Source organism: Zychaea mexicana (assembly GCF_025766255.1).
Source record: "Zychaea mexicana strain RSA 1403 chromosome Unknown BDB00scaffold_94, whole genome shotgun sequence".
Lineage (NCBI taxonomy): Eukaryota > Fungi > Mucoromycota > Mucoromycetes > Mucorales > Lichtheimiaceae > Zychaea > Zychaea mexicana.
Genome location: NW_026516757.1, coordinates 35,249 through 51,019, shown reverse-complemented (window position 1 = coordinate 51,019; position 15,771 = coordinate 35,249). Strand labels below are relative to the sequence as shown.

General features: G+C 42.2%; 5 protein-coding genes across 5 annotated transcripts; 2 read left to right on the top strand and 3 right to left on the bottom strand.

Moving 5' to 3' along the window:
- Positions 1 to 39: 39 nt before the first annotated feature.
- BDB00DRAFT_844885 (RNA cap guanine-N2 methyltransferase-domain-containing protein) lies at positions 40 to 2,056 on the bottom strand. Its single transcript, XM_053125032.1, has 6 exons — positions 1,154 to 2,056; positions 1,021 to 1,082; positions 808 to 939; positions 600 to 724; positions 441 to 532; positions 40 to 362 (listed from the first exon to the last, which is right to left on the bottom strand). Exons 1-6 carry the CDS (start codon positions 2,008 to 2,010, stop codon positions 158 to 160), a joined length of 1,473 nt encoding a protein of 490 aa, XP_052975414.1. The 5' UTR covers positions 2,011 to 2,056; the 3' UTR covers positions 40 to 157.
- Positions 2,026 to 4,648, bottom strand: BDB00DRAFT_844883 (uncharacterized protein). Its single transcript, XM_053125031.1, has one exon. It carries the CDS (start codon positions 4,527 to 4,529, stop codon positions 2,181 to 2,183), a length of 2,349 nt encoding a protein of 782 aa, XP_052975413.1. The 5' UTR covers positions 4,530 to 4,648; the 3' UTR covers positions 2,026 to 2,180.
- A 1,317-nt stretch (positions 4,649 to 5,965) lies between these two features.
- On the bottom strand, positions 5,966 to 7,948 carry BDB00DRAFT_932164 (uncharacterized protein). The gene is made up of 2 exons (XM_053129067.1): positions 6,598 to 7,948; positions 5,966 to 6,469 (listed from the first exon to the last, which is right to left on the bottom strand). Exons 1-2 carry the CDS (start codon positions 7,713 to 7,715, stop codon positions 6,136 to 6,138), a joined length of 1,452 nt encoding a protein of 483 aa, XP_052975412.1. The 5' UTR covers positions 7,716 to 7,948; the 3' UTR covers positions 5,966 to 6,135.
- A 2,818-nt stretch (positions 7,949 to 10,766) lies between these two features.
- On the top strand, positions 10,767 to 11,984 carry BDB00DRAFT_876696 (uncharacterized protein; the record flags this gene model as incomplete). The annotated part of the gene is made up of 1 exon (XM_053127509.1): positions 10,767 to 11,984. The coding sequence occupies one exon, from the start codon at positions 10,767 to 10,769 to the stop codon at positions 11,982 to 11,984; it is 1,218 nt and encodes a 405-aa protein (XP_052975411.1).
- Positions 11,985 to 14,557: 2,573 nt separating this feature from the next.
- Positions 14,558 to 15,171, top strand: BDB00DRAFT_635407 (uncharacterized protein). Its single transcript, XM_053118109.1, has one exon. It carries the CDS (start codon positions 14,694 to 14,696, stop codon positions 15,000 to 15,002), a length of 309 nt encoding a protein of 102 aa, XP_052975410.1. The 5' UTR covers positions 14,558 to 14,693; the 3' UTR covers positions 15,003 to 15,171.
- The last annotated feature ends 600 nt before the right edge of the window (positions 15,172 to 15,771 follow it).

The window sequence follows — 15,771 nt, the reverse complement described above, 5'->3', positions numbered from 1 at the left end:
GCGCTTATTTGTGTTTAAAGCTTAAAGCAACAAGCTACAAGTACATATACTTCATGGAAATAAATGATGTATTAAATGTGTGATACGTATTTACATGATGATGTTTGATGAACTCTTTCGGAATGCTATGAAAATCATTAGGGATGCTTTACTACTTTTATATCTGTTGCAAGTAGTCTTGATTGACGAGACCGCCATAGTAAACTGTTAATGCCTTCAGATTCCCTCGTAGATAGTTTTGCTCAATCTCGCACACCCCGTTTGGTCCAGCCAATCGGGCCAATTGTTGTGGATCTGTGTTACGGGGAACAAAGTAAGCAACATGTGGTGATATCTTCGATGAGATCGAATAAATTTCGGCACTAAAGTAATGGAAAAGAAACATATTTTTTAGGTTAGAAAAAGATCGATCTGTCTTTATTTGCTTTTTTCTTACTTACCCATTGCCAGGAATCATGGTTGTAATGTCAAACACACTCGATTGTTGATATGACGGACCGCCCCAAGGTGGCGATAAAAAGACAGTATCGGCCTAGTAATAATGTATGAGTTTACAACCCCACTATCATAACAGGCAAAGAGTAAAACTTCAATCGTACCTTCAATTCGGGTGCTAGTTTAAAGAAATCACCTTGAATAAACTCGATCCGGTCCTCGACCCCGTATATCCGTGCGTTCTGTCTTGCACAGTGCAACTTTATTGGATCAATATCGATCGCAATTACTATACATAGCGCAAACGTCAGTACGTAGTTCCTTTTTGACCAACCATATCTAAATTCCTAGTCTTTTATATTGCAAACATACCTCGCTTGCAGGTGAAAGCAAATTGAATTGCATTTCCACCACATCCAGTAAATGCGTCAACAATGGTATCACAGCGGCATCGTTCAGCAATGTGTTGTGCTATTCTTTCTGGTGTAACCGAGAACCAACCCTCTATAATGAAGGTTTTCAACACTCTCACTGTAGACCGTACTTCGCATCATCTCCCCTGAAATATAATGCTCAATAATTTACCTCGATCCATTAAAATGCCTTGGTCATATCTTGAGAAATATGCATAACGTTGGTTATAATATCTAATATGACGAAAGTGACATTAGAATCCATCCTTCTTTTTGGAATTGTAAAAAACTCAAACAAAACTTACTTGACCAGATCATCCGGTAAATTGTCCACCGTGTATCGAACGACAGCATCATTGAAAGATTCCGATTGATCTACTGGAGCCTGCGCTGCATTGTTCTTTTTTCTACGTGCTCGTTTGTTTTTCCGTGGCGATGGATTATCATATCCTGCATAAGCATCGAGCCCAGGTGTTTTGCGTTTCGTTGTCATGGCATTCTTTTTACTGTTGACAATTTCATCATTTGCTGTCGTAGTAATGTTTTCGCTAGCCTGTTGTTTGTGTTCAATGTTGTCTGTAGTTGTGAATTCTGTTTGAATAATTTCAAGCTTCTCACTATCGCTACCGTCGGCCTTGTCTTTGGAAGTGCTCAACTCGTTGTTTCCTTTGGTAATTTCTGTGGTTGTAGTAGGATCTTGTTGCGAGCTATCAACAGCAGCCTCTGAGTTTTGAATGTCAAGGTCAATGGCTGCTTCTTTCAATGTTTTACTGATTGGCACTGACGACACTATAGAACCGCACACGATTGTTGTCGCAGGTGCAGTGCTAGGTATTTCGTCAAGGTTATTAATAGCTGATGTATCGTCAATTACGGATCTGTCTACGGTCATCGATTGCGTTATCCGAGTAGTGGCTACATCCTTGTCGATTGTTACTTCTCCTTTTAGTTTTTCGTTGGACAATGGTGTATCAAGAAATTCTGTTCTTTCTGTCAGCGATGACGGCGTATCGGCATTACTGTCAGAGAAACTTTTGAAATCTTCTGTATCCGTTGACTCGCTTGACATGGAAGCAACAGATCGATTAAAAGTAGAAGTTTGTTTGATATCAAAGTTTTGAGGTATTTTTTGTAGGTCCGTCCCACACTGCCTTGACAACATTGGATTAAAAAGCGTTTCTTGTTATAGTAGACATATGCGATCAAGGAGTTTAATCAAGTAGATTTATAATTTACAATTTTCTAAGGTCTGTAAACAAGTACAAGCGATACATACTGCAAGAAGCAGTTGCTTTTTTCTTTTACTAAATACACTCGCAATTTTTTTTACAACTACTGGTCGACATACACATCATTGGAGACCAACAAAAGATTATTGATAGACAGGTTTTGAATGGATTTACAGCATATACTCATATAGCCATTCCCTTGTGCCTCGCTATAACATGTTTCTACGACCGGATCGAGCATGATGATATCCGGATCATCCACTAACCGTCGTCGTTTTGGGCTACTGCTTCTATCACTATTACTCCTGTTGCTGCTGCCCTCGGTGCTACTACCATTACTGTTGTTTCTGTGGTGCATGTGATATCGAGGGAAACCGCTTGTATGCTTGATCCGTTTGTAGAGGTCATGAACACGCGTTTCGCTGAGTTGGATAAACTTATTTCTCCAAAATGCGTTTCGTGATGCAGGCATACCCACAATGTTGTCGTCAAAAATTTGCTCAGCCGTTAATAAGGGATCGTCGTTTTCAACGTTGTATTCGTGATGGCGTACTGAATTCAAACCATTGAACCGATATCTAGTGGTTGTAAGAAACCACTTTGTAAAGAAATTGAGCCCGTCCACAGTAAAGTACTCGTCAGGAGCACCCTGCTGAGTAGATCGATCGGCCGCGAGCGATCGCACGGTAGCGACTTTGATATGATCTAGATCGAATAGCAGTTCACGATTCCATTCAAGCGGTACTCCGTGGACAGTCTTGGGATTAAAGATCTGTAAGGTCTTGAGCCGATGATACGGCATATGAATCTTGAAACGGCTTATCCCGTGGCCAAGCTCGTCGTAATACAGACATGTGTACAAGCCAAGATGTTGTATCGCCGGACACTTGTATGCAAAAAAACTGATGCAGCTTTCAGATAAGCTTGAGTCGACAAGTCTGAGGATCTCCAAGGGAAATCGGTTTTTCCCTCCTCCTCCTCCGTCCTCTTTTGTGGTATAATCCAAGTTGCAGTAGGCACGTCGATGCGTTCGGACCACAAATTGGGATAAAGTCAGTTGCTTCAGGTTGGGACAACGTGCCAGCAGGTCGTCCACCATGACGGTCACCTTGGATAATGGTTCATCGAGCTCCAAACTACCCAACTTTTCGGTGCGCATGACCTTCAAGCTGGTCAGGTTGCGGAGCATACTAAGCGCAGGTAAGCAGGCCGATGCAGTGAGTGTAATCGGTATGCAGAGATTGAGCTTTTCGATGTTGCGAAGTCGACAAAACAAGTCAGCTAGACTGGAGGGGTCCATGTTGCCGATGGTGTAACCTTCGCTGATAAAATTGACACATTTAAGAGGTGCTATCGTCGTCGCATTGTAATTGTTGCTGTTGTAGTTTGATAATGATGATGCAGCCATGTTTTTGTTGAAAATAAGTGGTAAATGATTTATTTGTGCAGGCAGATTGACAAGCTTGATTGATTCGAGTTTAGTACAGCCTTCTGTAAACATGGCGTAGCCGTGAAGAACGTCTTCGTCTAACGACTGCTGCATGCGAGAAGGGATACTTTGGTATTCCAGGCACATCTGTCGGAGGTTGGGATATCGTGAACCAAAATAGTAGAACCAGGCATGAAATGTTTCCGGCGATGCTTCTCGTCGCGAACAGCGGATAGAGAGTTTTTCTAGGGAAGATGCAGGCTGCTGTACGTCGGCGCTGTTGTTATTGTTTTTGTTGTTACTGATGATATCATTATTATTATTATTACTTGTGAAATGCTGATGCTGAATGTTGACGCTGTTGCTTATTGTAAAATTGGTGGTAATGTGGAGTTCGGATAGGTTTGGGCAACTGGTGTGTATAGTATCCAGATGCTCCGCCAACAATTGCGGCAGCACACCAATGAGGGTCAATTGTCGCAGGTTTTCACCTCCAACCAGATAGTATTTAAGGTCGTGTGCTGAGCAACGAATATGTCTAGCAACGGCCGCTTGACGCCGGGGCTCCAGCGACAGATGCTTGATACTAGCCATTACATTTAAGAACGGGAACGGTGTACTAAAAAACCGACGACCCGCACCAGAAAGCTTCATGCTATCGACTCGTTCGTTATGTGCAGCAGTGTACGCCCAGCGAAATGTCAGCGCTCGAATGTTAGGACAGAGATTGTTGAGTATGACAATGTCCTTGAGACATGCCGCGCCGTCGTCGATTTTTAAATTGCGTACGACGTGACCCAAGGGATCAAGCGCTTCTTCTTTTGCAGAACGACAACACGCACGTAGCATTTGGGTAACTGACGATCGATTGGTGAGATCAACCGTGCGTCGATAATAACGACGAAACACTTGTTTCCATTCTTTGGACACAAGAATGCAGGCAAAGAAGTCGGCCAAAGTCAAATGAAAGATAATTTGGTCCAGGAGCTCAACTGGGAGTCTACTTATGTTTGTGGTTGTCATTGAGTTGTTGAGGTAAAAAAAAGCTGAATGAGCTTTCTGAGGAAAAAGAAAAAAAGAAGGAAAAGAGGCAGAAGCTCCTTCTATATCAAGTCCATGTGTGTATTATTTATATAATTACCTGCAGGAGTGGCAGTAGTAGTAATAGTAGTAGTGGTAATACTCTGCTGTCGCATTGAGCGAAACCGAAGGGTTCCCCCCCAATTTGGGGGTGTTTCTGGTTTTGTCGCCACCTTTTTCCGAACCATGCCGGGCGTCTGGAGACCAGCTCAGCGCGGCGCATGGCGCGTATAGCGGAGAGTAAGAGGGCGCCGCTGCCGTGTTGTTGATTTTACATCTATGAATTGATAGCCTATAACAGCAGCATATAGCGAAGTATATGAAGAGAGAATACATATCGCTGTCAAATACCAACGATATGTTGCCTCAAGGAAGACACCACGGGCACACTTTTAGCACGCCAAAAGGAGGAAGGAGAAGCACATGACAACAGGACATCGTCGTCGGCCCTTATTAAATCAAACCGCTAGCTTGCACTCTACTCCTTGAGCCTTCTGGCTGTTTCCCTTGTGGCTTTTCCTATCCTACCCTTAACCTTCGGAAGAAATTGTTATCGCTGTTGTTATAGTGCGTACAAGTACTGGTCTGGTAATGGTTTGTCCAGTGGTATCAAAAGCTGATAGTCAGTAATAAATTCCCATGCAAACTTTAGACGGAGGGTAAATGCGACAATAGGTTTTCGGTGATGGCACTTCCAACATCCGATGCCATATATCTTACCGCTTAATGATATATTAATTTTCCAAGTGCCAAATGGCTTCGCTATAAAGTACTTACAGTACTTTGGTGTTTGCTGTGCTTTCTGTATACTATCACGATGCATGTGTGATCCTCAAAATCAATTTGTATTGTCAACATTGTGATAGTACTGCTATTACCATCCCAGTCAATGGATATTAGCTTTAAAAAAAGCTAACTACAACATCCCTTATCTTTCACCATAATCATTGTTTAGTTCTTGTTCTAAGAGCTATATGATAAGAAGTATTGTGAGCTTCTTAATGTCATAAAGAGGCAGTCCCATTTGCACAACTATTCGTAAATAGACATATAGAAAAAGTACCGTGAACGTTAGCAGCTACTTTTCTTTGCTACCGTAGTAAACATGCTTGTTGTCAGGATATAGAAGAAAATGACACACATTTAAATAGAGATTGAGTATCATTACATAACATTTATACATCTTCTATGTATACTAATTGAGATCAGGGGCTGCGTCTCTTATACACTCCTGCATGATAATGATGCTTGCTAAATCAAAGAACAATACATTCAATAGCTTTTTTTTACAGACAGTAAGTCCATGCCCGAATTAAGTGCTAATGATCTTCAGGGGCTACTGTTGTGATACAGCTAAGCTGTTTAATGTGATATGTGATCGTCATTGTTATATTATATTGACATAAGTACACCTTAGTTTCTTCGGTGAAGTAGTAATGAATATGTAGTTACTTTATTATTGATGCTGTGAGATGGTTTTTCTTATGCTTCAGGAGCTACACGATTGCCTGCTTTTTAAACAATGATGTAACGGCAAATCATTCTTCCTCTAATGGACTGATACGGCAGCAGGCTCCTGCTGTCGCTCCGCTGACTCCAATACTTGTTTTATTGTTAGGGATGGTCCTCTACCGGGAGGTAGCTGAATGATTTCGGGAAGTTTTTTTTCGTCTAGAGTCTTGGTCTCTTCATATATAACTGTATTGCTGACTTGTTGTTTCTCCTTCTTAGGTAACAAGGGTTTTGGAACTACATCTTTCTTTGATTCATCAACAAGCAGTTGCTCCAAGAACTGGTACACTTGCGGCTTCTTCTGCTTCCAGGTACTCTCATCCTTCTTCATGCTGATGAGATAGTTTGCTTTATCCAATGGTTGGACGTATCTGATAAAATCATAGCACCCATGTTAAGAAAATGATGCAAGGAAATTTAGTATTTTTTTTTGGCAGCAGTAATAGTAGCAGAGTAGTGCTACTGTAAGTGATGTACGTGCAAAAGGTAATAGCAATACCTGATAAAGTCTCTAATACGAGCCTTTCCTGGAAAATCAACACCACTGAACGCTTCTCGAGACAGTTTACCGATTCGCCACATCACCATGTACCGCTGGTAGAAGAACGATATGGCACGTCTGGCACCATCCAACTTGTCTGCTTTCTCATGTTCCGCTGTCGGAACTTCAACGCGCCGCAGTTCGTTCTTTAGTCTAGCCCACTCGTTAGCTCGTTCCTGAAGAGCCTTTTCGTCGTTGCGGGGGATGCCATCGTACCAAGTATACATTGCAGTGAGATAGCCCTTCATTTCTTCCGAAGCAAATTCCGAGACAAGTTGCATGACCATTTTAGCAATCTCCATTCGACTCTCCTCGGACAAGGTCTTTTCCACTGGTGGTAAATCAGTTCCAACGTTTTCAAAGGGGAAGCTATGCTTGCGGATCAACCCAATGTAGCCAAACACCGTGATCGAGCTGCCACCACTCGAGCAAAGAAGCTTGCGAACATATTGCAGTTCATTTGGCTCCATGTCCCCATACAGCAAAGTGTAAGCTTCGCTGAATCTTTCCCAGGGAGTCACGATATCTTTGCCGATGTATTTGATCCAGAAATTGAAACCTTCCTTGGGCATATCCTGCTCGAACCTGTTCACGGTCACTATACCAGCACCGGCTGCGAGGTTGCGCGTTGTGATAAGGTCATTCATCAATTTGCGGATGCCCTCATTCTCCCCTTTGAAATAGGCTCGGTATTCCTGCGCAGTGTACGTTCTCTTGACAAACCATTGGATCTTTTGTAAAATTGTTTTGTTTTGCTGAGCGTTTTGGGTGAGATACTGGTTGATTTTCTTTTCTGCCAGGTAGAGCGTGCGGACAATCTCTTTGAGGATGGCCTGTTGTCCTTGGTGTCGTGTTCGATCGCTCATACCACCAGTGATGTACTTGTGAAGGTACGAGTTAAAGTCGGGATCTTCGGTCAAAATAGGATTGAGGATATCGTAGACGTGTCTGCATTCTCGTTCAAAACCGACAGCCTCGGGTATCACTTGCTTATAATCATCGGCCGTCTTCTCAAGAAAGTCGACCACGGTTTTTATAAAGGTAATCGTATCGTTGGTTACCCATTTGGATGCCATAGTAATAATGTGTTAATTTGAAGGGAAGGAAGTGGGATATTGGAGAGATTCAAAGGGTATAGTTGCAAAGGGGGATATTTAGCCAGGATAAGGTAGCTTGTACACAGCTGATGATAGAAAGGAAAAAGGAACGGAGAAGAAGGCACTGAACAACACAAAAAAAGCAGTTTAATATATTCTTTATTTTGCGTAACCCTGTGGGCTTAGTATATGTGGCGCCTTTGTCTACTTCCATTAAAAGCAAGTACTCCTTTTTGGATCTACAGAGCATCGCGCTTCGTTTCCATTCATGTAAAAGAAGGTCCTGCCCAAAAGGCTGTGCTCCTTATTTGAATCTGCTAGCAATGATTGTAGACTCGATATATTATCATGCTATACCCTTCAAGTGTACCACTAATAAGCACTTTTGCTGTCAGTATATCATACGTTATTTACTTTTTTGTCTTTCGAAAAACAGAGGTTTAAAGGGTACCAGGATGGTGCCTGGGATCGAAGCTGAGTGCATCTTCATGTGTAACGAAGGAAATGTATCATTTAAGTATCCACTCACCCATCGCATGCACCTCAAACCTTTTCTCTCACAACGACGATTGGCTAAATTATTATATGCATACGTATTAGAGACGTTCTACAAATGAAACGCTACTGTGGCCACCAATATAAAGAGCTTGTTGAATATTTAGATACTGTGGTGTCTACTCGACTCCGTCACATATCAAGCAATGCTGCTTCTTTTCGCTATCTGCTACAGTCAACCCCCGTTAACGTCAACCTTCAAGGTATGATACCAGCAAAAGTGTTGACCATATCGAGGGTTGACGACCACCGGGGGTAGAGAATAGGCAAAATCTTTAACTGCTAAATTTGAAAGGATACCAGCGAATCTGTTGACGCTATCGGGGTTGACGTTAACGGGGGTTGACTGTAAAGGAAGCTGAATTATTCATGGCTTAATACATTATTGCTCATAACGATTATACATGCTAGGTAGGTTTCCAAACTCTAGCTCCCTACTCTGCTGTCAAGCAACAGGTTTTTTCGCCATAGTGAGTGTATTGTTATTATGACCGTTTGTCTTTTCGTCAGCAGACACATCGGTTATTAAGAAGTATAAAAGTTTATAGACATTCAGCTTGCGATGGTACCACTGTCCGGGCTCTGACTTGATGATAGTTTGCAAAGTTTACACGCTAAACGAGACGCAAAAAGTTTTGAATACAGGACCGATTAGGAAAGTGCACGTCCTTCAAACTCTTCCTTGAAATCTGTTCGTTACACCAAATCATCATATAACGATGGTATAAAAAAATATGGATCGACTGGCCAATTCAACACGGTCGGCTTGCTTATGAACGTTAGATTTTTGCTCATCCTCGATTCTTAAACAAAGTAGCCCATTCGTTTGCACGTGCATTAATACTGTCCTGGTCTTTCCGGTTAACGGTGGCATACCATTTGGATATGGATGAAGACAAGGCACAAGAGTTGAATGAGGGGATAATTGGTACACGAGACGATGCGAGACAAGTACCATCGCCTCATACCTGCTATTGAAAAAGATCTCACCATGCTGAGAGATGAATGTGGTGTAGAAAGTAATTGCTTTCTTTGCACCAAGCAATACGGACGGCGTCATCGAGCCTTATAGGGATGGCTATGGCTCTGGTAAATACAACTTGTTATAGATGTGTGAAGAAAACTTAAATTTAATTGAAACATTTGCTTGGCGGAGGCCATTTTTATAAGCTGATGCAACATGGCCAAGTCGAAGCTGTTGCAGCAGTATGTAAGAGCAAGTAATATCTATATTTTTTTTATATAAACGCCTTAACAGATTACTAAAGAGTATAAATAGCCACAAGGATGACATTGTTATCTATAGAGTGATGAGTTGACAGTAAATTTCGCATTAGCAGTCGCTAGATCAATTTATCTCAATTAGAGGGATTTTCTATTCTAACATTTTCTCTCTTGCTTCCCCGTGTATTTCGTTTGTCTACATACTTTATATTATAAACCGTCTATCAGTAGTATTGGTGCGTATTATATCTGCTGTCTCGGACCCAATTCTTCCACTGACACAATAAAACAGACGGTTATTTTAGGACAATTTAAAGCTACACACATCAAGAGGTGCACTTGACGAACCTTCTCAAAAATCACAGAGTATCCATAAAATTTGAACTCGACCAACAAACGCTGACGCTAGACGAAAAAATTGGTTCTCGACAAACTCTAAGCATGCACATCCACAAAAGATATAACAGACTTACTTGTTGACATTGTTGAAACGGTAAAACAGACCTTCGGACAGCGTTGTTTGCTTGGGACAATCATTCAAATGTAAGTATTTTTGGCCGCAATTGCTTCATCGAACGAAACAAACTAATGCACGGCTGCTACGTTATACTTGGGCGAAATTTATGGACATCCAAGGTTTTGAACTCTTCCGAACATGGAGAAGACTAGTACAGGATAAAGGTGTTGTCAATGGTTTGGGACGCTGCATTTTTGTACGAAAAGGAGTACACGGATAAGAGGTAAGTCTTTTCACTGTATCCAAAGCTAAACAGTCAGTAGCTAATTTACGATAATAGATCAGAGTACAAGCCATTGCACCAGATAGACAGAGTCGATTTCATCTACCGTACTGGCGAATATAATCTATTGTTTGGAGAATATAAGGCCGACGAAGACTTTTCCAAAACGTCTTATAAGCGAAACGTTGAAATGCGAAAAACTTCGATATAGTGTCCTTAGTTCGTGGAGTAGCAGGGTTATTAGTATACAACAAGTTGTTATCTGTCACCCGTTTTAATATAGCGTTGTTCGATCAGTATATGTCTCTGTTTGTGTAGTACAGTAGTTGCACAAGATGCATCATACGCCCTCATGAGAGTCGTATAAAAAGGAGAAGCTCCCATGGCCCTCATTTTTACGGGGTTTGGTGTTCGATTCAACTGAAAGGTGCGTGTTGTTTTATAATAAAAAAGGTTGTTCTTTTTCGTCTAGAAAACTTTGTGGCTGATGTAAGAAGCCCTACTAGATACGATGTCGAAATCAATGGATGCCGCCTCCTTCCTTCAAGAAGCTTTCCAATTTGTGGTAAACACAGTCGATGACTGGAAGAGCGAAATACCTGAAACACTTGCATTCCAACGTGAGATCGGCCACGTTCAAGAAATTATTGGCCCCGTTGCCACCGACGATAAAAACGATCTCCACAACTGCTTGTCAACTTTTATCAACAACGGTTGCAAGAACGGAAATTCCAAGTCAACGCATGAAGCAATTCTCAAGGATATCCTGCGAGCGGTTTATAACGGAAAAAAGCGCTTGGCAAAATACTATAGCGAAAAGAGTAGTAGCGTTGCACTATTGCCTCTACCCATTTTCAAACGTAAAGTCAATGTCACAGGTTGCAGAAAAGATATTGAGGCGCAGGCCAACAGCATACTGTCGGGGCTCGACCAGCTATTCCAGCTAACTCACATTGCGTCAAAGGCCAACAGGCCCACAACCGCCAGCTTTGAAAAGGACTTGACCAAGGAATGCTACTTGTTCTGGAAACGATCCATGGGTCAAGACATTATCGGCAGCTGGGACACGTTTATCAGCGCGTACACAAAACTGTACGCCAATTTTCAGCCCCTTGATCTTGACTATACCCAGACATTGCTCTGTGCAAAAGACGGTAAGACGATGACACTATACGGCTTCATTGCCGTCACTCGGAAACACGCGTTTCCGTTTGAGAGCATGGCTTCGCATGCATCAGTCAACAGCACAGCCACGAGTGAAGAAGCGCGTGCAGAGATAGCAAAGATGGTGATACCTCTCGTTACCGAGTTCTCATCACAGGAAATGCAAGCACATCTCGTCGCTTTATACGGCTGGTACAAAGGCACCCCGCGCGACGATGCGAAAGCCCTACAGAATCGAGCAGACGAGTGGGCTCTACTTGTTAAAGCATCAAGGCAGCAGACGGACACAAAGACAGATATGCACACAGCAGCAGATGGTGTTGATGCTGCACGACGTGCAATCAACTTTTTTTACCAGCGATTCATGATGATGTGGCGTATCGGCCCCATTTCAAGAGACATGTTTGCCAGTGCTGGCTTTCCCGGAAAGCCGCGCATCAACGATTTTTTACGATACGTTCAGCCCCTGGATCGGGCAAATCTTACAGTGATTATTGGCAAACAAGATGTCGATTGGAATAGCAAGAAACCCGAAGTTTATGGCTTCTTAGAAACGCTTTTGTGAGAAAGCAAAACAAAACAAAATCAAAATCCTTATCTTGTCGTCCCCTGCCAGCGTTCCATCTTTCCATGTGGAGAATTTTCCAACGGCCACCCCTTTATTCTTAGCTATGATGGTCAAGCTCGTTTGATTTTTTTCATCCGTATAGGTTATATATATGTCATTACAACAAGTATACTATTTATGCATTCATCCGCTAGACAGTACCTCTTGCGCGCTTTTGAAAGGTCGCTTATATTGCTCTCAACTAGTGTATATATGCCAGGATTTGACCCAAAGTTCCACACAGATGTATATACACCAGATGCTGTTTGTGTAAGAAGCGAACACAGCAAAGATCGCCATTTAGCTTGAAGATTATATTTATTGGAAGGCTAGGCTAATGACGGTACGCTTGTAGCATTGTTGTCGCTTCCTTGCGGTATGAGGATCAAAAAGAATTACATAAAAAAGAGAGATGGTACGTTGATTGAAAACCCGCTTCTAGAGAGAGAAAAAGTCAAACCAGATTCAGGTGTTGAGGGAGGAAAGGTTACAGAGTAAAGATAGGGAAGGAAGAGAGAAGTGCAGATGTAGGAGGGGCGGGGGAAGAAAAGAAATGTCGATAGGTGCTTTGAGTGTAGTGAGGAATGTGGAGATGATTAAAGAAACCGCACTGGCGAGGCCTAGCACTTCTTCTGGTGTCGGTTCAATTGTGTCGTAGTCAGTGTCCACGATCGCCATCAACCGTATGGAGGAACCAGCTAAAGTTGAGCTTTGAGATACCTGAGCCAACTGCTGTCCTGGAACTTTGTATGTAGTTACTCGTGTGCCTATTCTAAGGTAGTTCAATCGTTCGAAGAACTCGATTAAAAATATGTCGCGTCGGCTGGATAGTCCATGGTAACACGGCGATACATTATGGCGCTATTAGAGCATGATGGAAGTACAAAGGAAAGAAAAATTCTTGAAACCCACTATACGAATGATTGCGATGATCATCCTACTATTTTGTAGCACAAAAAAGTGGAAAGATATATGATGTTGGGCAAATAGAACTTGAATTGTTATAGCGCTGTATAGGGAGCTGATAGATAAGCAGACGGTTCAAGGTGAGGGTGCACACTTTCATGATGGCGTGAGTTTTAATACACTAGAGTTGGAAGAATGAGAAAAGGATGGTTGTTTGATCGGCATTGCACATTCGATATCTTATTTTTTCAAGTCTAGTAATGTCAATTATAAGACAAGCCCAGCAATATGGAAAACCAGATAAAGAAATAGATTTATCCGCTGCAGTATCGGCTAATTTAAGCTTCTTACGTTTCTATTGGCTTCTTTTATGCCAAGAAGAAGGCTATTTTTACCATGGATGTCAGCAACGATCTGACGCGTATTGTTCTGGGCAAAAAAAAAGGTTAAACGGCTAAATACATATTAAGGCATTTTTGTTTTGAAAAACTGAGATGGGGGATCAGTAGGGAGAGCCGTTTCATCGTCTTTGATTGCCTGGTTATAATAAATACTGTGTCGATGCACAAGTCGCAACATGTCAGTTTCATTTTAAATATGCAATTGTGCTGTTTCCAAACTTGGTTGATATAACTGGGAAAAAGATCAATGCTGCCACGCGATGGCGAACCCAGACAAAGGTGTTATAGAATAATATGGAAAAGGCAACAACGGTACCATGCATTATTAGTAATACATACTGCAGCATGTACTGTACGTAGCAGGCAGATAATGGACGTCGGATGATGGGTGTGTATTGACCATGCTTCTGCAGAAATGTGTGATTCGATCATATCTAACAATGACACAACGACTTGATTGTATTAATGGAATATTGTTACAAAAGCAACAAACAATGACAACCCCCCCAGGAAGAACTGCAAGAATGATGCAGCATTCAGTCAAGACATAGAATTGCACTAATGCAAGGACTTTCTCTAGTTACTTTTACAATGTGGTATACCCATTTATGTACGTTTTTGTCCTGTTGTTTTATGTAGTTATCTGCTATTATATGCATGATTGAGCCTTCTTGTTGAAGACAATAGGTTGTTTTTACGCGCTATGATTGAAGTTTGGGAGGTAGTGCGAGCTAAAAATATCTTGCTTAATGTGTATACATAATAGAGTATCCAATTATACTACAGCGGTGACATAATAGCAAGCAACAGGGCAAGATTAAACGCTACTGGAACCATACATCCAGAACCGCGAGCATTGTTGTTGTTGCCGTTGTCGTCAGCATATACATAGCGTAACCCCTCACTCCTCGTACCTCGTGTTGTACTACTTGGACTTGACTACATAAGAAGTAACAGCGCGTATTGGACGGGATGTGTTTTAGGGGGTGGTAGTAGGTGTGGAGCGAGGGCGGGAGGACAGGAGAGGAACAAATGAATTGTGGTCCCCGCCACACATCACAGTTCATCAACTCCACGTGGCGATGCATTATTTTATTGTGGGAAAAAAAGTCCTCCAGATCAAGTCAAAGAAAGAGAGACAACATGCATCAATCAAGATATTCGAGGTTCGTCACTTATGATGATTCGCCCGGTTTCTCATGGTGGACCGTCTAACACACGTTCGCCATTTAAGCAAAAGATCTGTGCACATGCTCTTTATGGCAAACTCATATTTCATGGTTGTTTCATTACGACTAGAATTAATCCGGCGCACACATCCGAAACCAATTCCCAGATTGTATGTGCGCAATTCTAAAGAATGATCAAGGGAGGCTTATTAAGTCATAATGTGGTAGTGGTAGTAGTGGTAGCAGTGGTAGCATTAGGACATAATAATGACAGATCTCTTTTCTATCGGACCCTTTGCTTTGCCCTCCCCTTTTCTATAAAAAAAATAAAGATTGAGTTATATTTACAGTTTGTTACACAGAATGGCACTAGCGGTTTGGGAAAGAGAGAGTTCCCAGGCAGGCTGAAAAGGAGAGAGGGGGGGCTGCTGCAGATCATCGAATTGAAAAAAATACGGCAAAACGGCCTATCCGAAATCTGTTGCAGCATATCACTCTAGCGCGAGCAGAGTGAAACTATCATCCACAGTTGGAACGGCGATGAGGCCGATCATTGCCCCGTTCTTGCAACCACACTGTGGGCTGATGATGATGATGATGATGATGATGATTACGATGACGGTAGCAGCAATAGTAATAGTTAGTGCTTTGAGTTTAGCGGGAAGAGAGTAAAAAGCAAAGGGCTTGATGCACTATGCATGCAAAGCCTCGCACTTGCTTCCTGGCTATTCACTCTGTATAGGCTGGAGTGATGCAAACACAAAATGATAAACAAACCTATTGTTTCAAGGTAGAGAGTGCTACTCTCTCCCTGTAGAACCTCTCTGGAATATATGCTTGGGGAAACACTTTATCGACTTCCATGCCAGTCATCATCAGAGCCAGCTGAAGACAGAGCCTCCTCCTCCTCCTCCTCACATCAACCCCCTTTAGGGGTCAACGAGTGAGTGAAAGTCAGTAGACCAGCCAAAAGCAATGAGCAAACACAACCAAGAAAAAAAAAAAAGATCGGCCTGCCTGCGCATTTGTCGAAAACTCTGTCTCTCAAATGAAAGCGAAACTCCGTGTGAGTTGCCTCTCTGTGTGTGCTATTTCTCTCTCTCTCTCTCTCTCTCTCTCTCTCTCTCTCTTTCTCTTTGCTCATTTTTTCTTGCTTGATAAAGGCTCTCTTTATTGCTTCCTAATATTACCTCCTCTTTATAACAACCCACACATGTCGCAAGCTGTAGACAAGCCTACATTACCAGGCATTCAGTTTCTGCTCAATTC